The sequence below is a fragment of the Cupressus sempervirens genome, chromosome 7 (assembly GCF_028749045.1).
Source record: "Cupressus sempervirens isolate cs-2001-9-10 chromosome 7, ASM2874904v1, whole genome shotgun sequence".
NCBI lineage: Eukaryota > Viridiplantae > Streptophyta > Pinopsida > Cupressales > Cupressaceae > Cupressus > Cupressus sempervirens.
Genome location: NC_143124.1, coordinates 905,528,233 through 905,535,242, shown reverse-complemented (window position 1 = coordinate 905,535,242; position 7,010 = coordinate 905,528,233). Strand labels below are relative to the sequence as shown.

At 29.6% G+C, this 7,010-nt stretch overlaps 1 protein-coding gene across 1 annotated transcript; it reads left to right on the top strand.

Moving 5' to 3' along the window:
• The first annotated feature begins 2,358 nt into the window (after positions 1-2,358).
• On the top strand, positions 2,359-3,185 carry LOC149550444 (protein LURP-one-related 15-like). Its single transcript, XM_089795084.1, has 3 exons — positions 2,359-2,559; positions 2,719-2,940; positions 3,045-3,185. Exons 1-3 carry the CDS (start codon positions 2,359-2,361, stop codon positions 3,183-3,185), a joined length of 564 nt encoding a protein of 187 aa, XP_089651210.1.
• The last annotated feature ends 3,825 nt before the right edge of the window (positions 3,186-7,010 follow it).

The window sequence follows — 7,010 nt, the reverse complement described above, 5'->3', positions numbered from 1 at the left end:
TTTTTTTAAAGGACTTCTCCATAAGAATAAATTACACAATTTCAATAGCTAATATTGATATTAATTATCTAGTATAAATTAGAAAATTATCCACAACACAGTTAAGAATAACTAAAAATATAAACAATATTTAGGTCTTTTATTGCCATTTTCAAAGGAGGACTAGCATAAGTTTAACAATAACTTCTCCCCTCCTTTTAAATTTTACATGGACTTGATTATAACTTATGTGTTATCTTAGCCACCTTAGTGGCCATGTCTTCATCAACTGAGGATAAATGAATATAAATGAGTATCAAAATTATTGTAAAATGTAATTGTCCACATGATGCTACATCAAAATTAATTTTGACTTGATCTCGAGAAGGATTAGACCAATTTACAAGTTATCTATTAGATTTACTAAGGTTTCTTTTATTTGAATCATATTTTGGTGACACTTTAAAAAGAAACCTTTTTTTAAGAATATCATTATCTTAATTGGTTAATGTCTTTTCAATAAAATAAGACTAGAGACACCAATGCCCTAATCCAAGCATTGAGCATGAACTCATACTAAGAGGCACTTACCTTAAGTAGATACAAAAGATACATCATAAAATTTATAAACTTTATTTTCATACACTATTTTGTTTTGGAATGGAAAGAGTCTAGACTAAAAATCTACATGCATTACAATTTTTATATTAATTTTACATCTTATGCTAGAACATATTTAAAATATTCAAAAGCTAGCCATAAAGATTCCCCTTCCCAATTGTCTAGTTCTCTTAATATTAAAGCCAACACATTACATCAAAAGTACATAATCATACAATATATTACCTAACATGGATTTGATTGATCCCAAACATCCTTCAGATTCTTCCTCAAGCTAATGCATGTTACCTCATTTTGGTGTTATCCTTAAATGATTAACACACTAAAATGACTAGTACATGGATCATTTTTAAATTTATGTTTACTTAAGTTTAACCTATGAGAATATGGAATATCACTCTCAAAATCTAGATTCTCTTTACTTACAAAATGTAGAACATAGCGATCAATTGTAGTAGAATGTGGTAGAAAATACTATACCATTGGAACTAAGTGAACATGAACTACATTTTAATGGGTGATAGAGCTTAGAAACTTTCCATAGATACTTCTAGACCTTAGTAAATAATTAGTCAATTAATTAAAAATATATATTTCAAATGAAGCTTCTTATAAGCTTCTTATGCCATCCAAGTGGCTTCACTCACTTGTCCTTTATAAAAGATTGAGCCAATTTTGATTCATATCCATTTCTACTATATTTTATCTTTCTGTGATTATTTTTCATTTTATTTGGGACTCAAACTCTTGCATATGTTCCTCTCTAAATTGAACTTGAAGGGGGTGCTAGTAAAAATAGTGTCATTAAGTACCTATTATCTAATGATCTTTTTAGGAGTGACCTATTCACACTTATCTTAATTTATCTAATATTATTTCATTGCTCTGTCTCACTTTATAGTTTTGATATAGGCATCATCATCACTTGAGGTATCTATTGGACAAATACTTGTCAAGTGAGATGAAAGTGTTGCAACTTTGAAGGGACATTCAAAGTTTTACTCCTACCTTTTCATCTCCTCTACCTTGCATGTATATGCAAGGCTTCTTTGTTCTATGCACATTTCATATAATATTCATATTTATAATGAATTATTCTGTTATGTTTATTATTTCACTAGTGGAATATACATGCAAATACTTTCAAATTTTATCATCTTACTCCAACACATTGCATTAAAATGAATCTTGTAAAATGATCCAATTTAATCTATTTCATATTAAAAATAGTATGACAAAATAAGAGAATGCATAAATAACATAATATAATTTAGAATGTCACCACCAACCACAGGTTCCCTTTGTAGGCTACTTCATCACAAGACCAAAGACCCATTATTTTCAAAATCTAAAATATTTTGATTAACTCTGATCATTTTATTAGATCAACAATAGAATAAAAATTTTCCACCCGAGAGCTCTATAGAGATCCATAATATTCTTTGGTATCTTTTTCCGTGGTCTACTAGAAGAGGCTTTTAAAATAATTATGCACGTGAAAGGCGAAGTTGTCGTCATATTCAAAGCACCGGCCCATTCACGAAGAGGTAATCGTATGCATCTTACAGGCATCAATGAGTATCATTCCACAATCACATCTCTTTCTCGCCCCTTTTACTCTTATTCTATCAAAGCAGCCAGCTTTCTTCCACAACGCTGTACAGCCGGCCTTCTTCCAAGACAATCTTCTTATAAATATCTCCTGCACCGTTGTTTAGTTTCCGCATTTCACAAAAGAAAAAAAGAGGAGAAGTGCAAATGGAAGATCACACAGTGGCTGTCGTGGCGGGACGATACTTCTGCGCTCCGTATCCAATCGAATTACATCTGAAGAAAAAAGGGAAAGAATTCATGATCACAGATTCCAATGGAAATGTCGTCCTCATAGTTGCTGCTTTCCATCGCAAACGCCTTCTTTTAGACGCCAAGGGAAATGTTCTACTCACCATGAAAAAAAAGGTAAGAATTTCTTTATCAGCATTACTTGATCAATTCATCTACAGACTAACTAGGGCAAAATTGGAGAAGACTTCATCAATTCGTTTAAAGACTAACTAGAGCAAAATCGAATAAGACTTAATCAATTTACATAAACGCTCACTAAGAGTAAAATTGCAGAAGATTTCGATGCACAGGAGATGGGAAGCGTATAAGGGAAACAAATCCACTCAGAAGAAACTTCTCTTTACTGCCAAGAAATCATCAATGTTTCAAATCAAAACGGCACTCGACGTGTTTCTGCTCAGTAATTTCGATGAAAAGCACTGCGATTTCCGTGTAAAAAGCAGCTATTTACAGCACGGATGTACAATTTATCAAGGAGAGCGTATGGTTGCAGAGGTAATTGAAACTGCTCAGTAAGTAGGCATCTGTATAAAAAAGTGGTTCTACAAATGAGAGGTTTTTTCATTCCTGGTTTTGTTTTTGTTGTGTGTATGGATCAGATGAAACAGAAATTTACGATGACAAATGAATTGTGGGAGAAGGATTCTTTTGTGGTAACGGTGGAGCCAGGAATCGATTGTGCTTTCATTGTTTGTCTTGTAGTTATTCTCAACGGAATGACCAGAAAGTCTCATGGATGAAGAACAGTCAAGATATATATAATTTTTTAAAGCGAGAGTCTTTACATCGTCAATCAAAAGACTTATCAAGGCGATATAATACTTCAGAAGTTTCGGTGTCATAGCAAGTGGGCAAAACGAAATTGAAGGGCTTGGCTTTATATTAGTCGGTTGACTTATTCAAATGACCACTTCCAATTATTAATCCTTTATTTAAGGATTACTTTGCTTTTTAAGGCATTAATTATTTTTCCTAATTGAGTTGTAGGGAGGTTTGGAGTTTGTGAGTTAGGTAGGTCTGAAATTTGATGGCTGTATTGGCCGTTTTCTAAATTTGATAATTGTATTGGTCATTTTTCTACTTTTCAATCGTATATGACAGGCTAACAATTTGTGGGATCATATTGATTGATATGTTATTTTTTTATAAAACCGTCAATATGATACTTAAGTTTATAAATAAACCCTCGAAATTCATAGTAGATAATATTTTTATACTATACTATATAAATTTGCTTTACCAATTTAAAATATTAGTATGAAAAATATAAACTTAAAAATTTTCTTAAGTTGCATTTATTGTTGATTTTAAATTACTTTCTAAAATTTTATATCAATTTATAAAACGTATCAATTTAAAAACTTTAAGATATGGGATTTTTTTTTATATTACTAATTTATATCTATATTATATTGATTTTTGATAGTCAATATTTATCTTAGAACATAAAATGAAAGGCGTTAATATGACCAAACCATCATAAAAAACCAAGATGATAGGCAGGGGTGACCACCAAATTCCAAGCATGGTTGTAGGACTTTAGTCATAACGAAATTTGGTGCAATTGTTGTATATGTTTTCTTTATAAATATTATTAAGTTAAATTAAAGGTTTAAATAGAAGAACATTTCTTTGATTTTTTGAGATGTATTATGATTACATTTAATTTGAATTATTTTTATATGTGAGATAAGATAAATTTTAAACGAGTTTTACATTTATTTTTTTAAAGTCTTTGACTATTTAAAGAATTTTTATTTTTTTCAAATGTTTGATTTATTAGATACTAATATGTACAAGATGTTATCTCTTTTAGGAAATTATATGTGCTTTATTGAGTTTTCATAGTCAATTTGATTTTCCATTTTTCTAAATTGACATTAGCCGAAAGTGAAATTCCTTCCTATTGCATTAGATACAATATATTCAAATTAAGTGGGTAGGTTTTCATATGTGAAGACACAATCTTGTTCACTTGTGATATACATTGAAATAATAAATCTACTCAACAAGAGCTCTTTGAGCAGGAGTCCTTGCCTATTGTAAAAAGTATAAGAAAATATTATTTGTGAAATATATTTTGAAAGTGAAGAATAAATGCATGTTGTGTCAGAAATTTCAAGTCTTTAAGGAAATATTCAATTGTGGATATATGAAGAATATGCATTGATTTTTTTTTTTAATTGTACTTGATTGTTTGAAAATAAGAGGAGTATTCATAATATTGTATCTATCTGAATTTTTTATCTTTTAATTTTATTTTTATGTGAATTGATTAATTTCAAATTCTATATGTATTTTAAATTTTTAAAAATAATGATCAAGAAAATAAGGTCATGCTATTTAGGAATTAACATAAATAATTTTTTTAAAAATCTAAACATTATAAAAAATGTATCCTAATACCATCATTAAGTTAAAATTTATTTAATAATTGAAAATTAAATACATTATTTTTTTAACAATAATATAGACATAAAATATTAATTCATTACTTCTAATCTATCATTGAAGTTATATATAATTAATGGAGTGCATTTCATATTAAATATAAATAGAATTTCACAAGTATTTAATCCAATATTCTTAATGGATATAAAAAAAAAAAAATTTGTTACTATATAATAGTTAAATTATTTAACCTATTTATTTGGAATTTTTCAGTAAAATCAATTTAGCACAAGGGAAACTTTTAATATGGGTACAAATGAGAGACATGACATAATTTTCAATAGTGTATATTTGTGTGTCATAGCTATGGAGGAAACCAATTCTTTATCAAAACCAAGTGCTCCCATTAGTAATATATGGTGAAGGCAAATAATCATTTTTAAAAACTTATATGCCACATGATGTGCAAGGAAAAAGCTATGATATTAATTATCATCACATTTATGATTGTCAAATTTGCTTTTCCCAAGCTTGTGTTCCATTTCATTTTATTCCATTGTGCATCGTGGTTGAAGTGACACGTGTTTATATTTTGTTTAAAGCAATTAATGATCTCTTTTCATATTTTTTCTTTTTTTTGAAGTGGGAAAATAGTATGAACTGAAAATTGTAAGAGACCAATAGGAAAAAAGAAATTAATCAACATAAATTAATTTAAAAATAAAAATTTAACAAACTTTAGAATTTGAACTTTGTTGGGTTCAAAAAATTAATAGGAAGGGGGCTAATGAAAACATTAGTTCCCTCCCTATTTATAGGTAGGGTGTTAATGTTATAATTCTATCAGATAAATTATATTTTTTATATATGAGATATATAATATATGACAATGTTATATATGGAATAATTAACTTATATTAAGAGTGATATATATATATATATTTCATTATAATATATTGAGAGTATATTATTGTGTTATAACTATAACTAATGTAAGTTAATATATTAAAGACAGATGTCTCTTCAAGAGGCATGCCTCTTTATATCATATATATATTCATTGGAATAGTAACTTGGAAAACACATAAAACTCCACAAGTGCTATTACAAGTTCAAATCCTTTTTCACAAACATGGTATCAAAGCAGGTTCCCTTCCTACCTATAAGGAATGTAGTGTCATAGACTACAATAATCAATGATTATGATTATGATGGAAGACTAGAGCATCCGCTAGATCAACCTCCTTAACTTCATTGACTATCATCTAAATCATGAAATAAATAATAAAGATTATTGATTGGTGATAAGTATTGTAATGCTGGCATTCGCTATCATGTATAGGATACAAATAATGTCACAGGATGGGCGATGATCAATCACATATTGATTTTTTTGATATCAATGTCAAAGTATCTTCAAGTATCAAAGGCCTGATTCTCATGAAAAGTGTTGCAGAAGACTTGATTTTTACATCCAGAAACGTTTATTACAATGACAATGTGAAAATTACCACTCAATCAAAGTGAGTCTTGGTTCTAGGCATCATGTATCGACTTCTCCCCTATGCAAGAAAGATTATATCATCTAGGGCAAGCTACAGATAGGTCTTTGTGTATTGTGTAAGAGGCAGATTAAAATTTTACAACGCACATAAAGACCCCGTTGTTAAGGTACGAAAAGCTTCCATGTGGATTAGTCTGTGGACAGTACAAGGGGAGGTGACCATTGGATAGGAAAGAGAAAGAAAATTAACGTACATACACTTACTTCGATTAGATCACAATACTCCAGCAAGGCGATTGAAAGGAACGTCATCAAGAATAACTCGACATTGGTTCCAAAGGGAATTTTTGGAGGATAGAATGGAAAGAAGTCTCAGTAGCGAAACCAAATATCCACCACAAAATTAGGAAATGGACCACAGGAATACATAATGCAGGTCAAAATACACTCAGTCCTAAGGGTTGATAGGCCTCCACTTGGCTTGGATGTTGAACAATTAAAAAGGAAGACAACCATAGAAATTCATTTGAAATAAGCAAACATACTGAACAATCCAAGGGAAAGTAATAGGAGATCTCATCTACTTGTGTGCAAAGACCATCAATCATTGAGTGTGGGAAACACTTTGAAAAGTACATACCAATTTAAGCGCTATCATACACCAAGTATT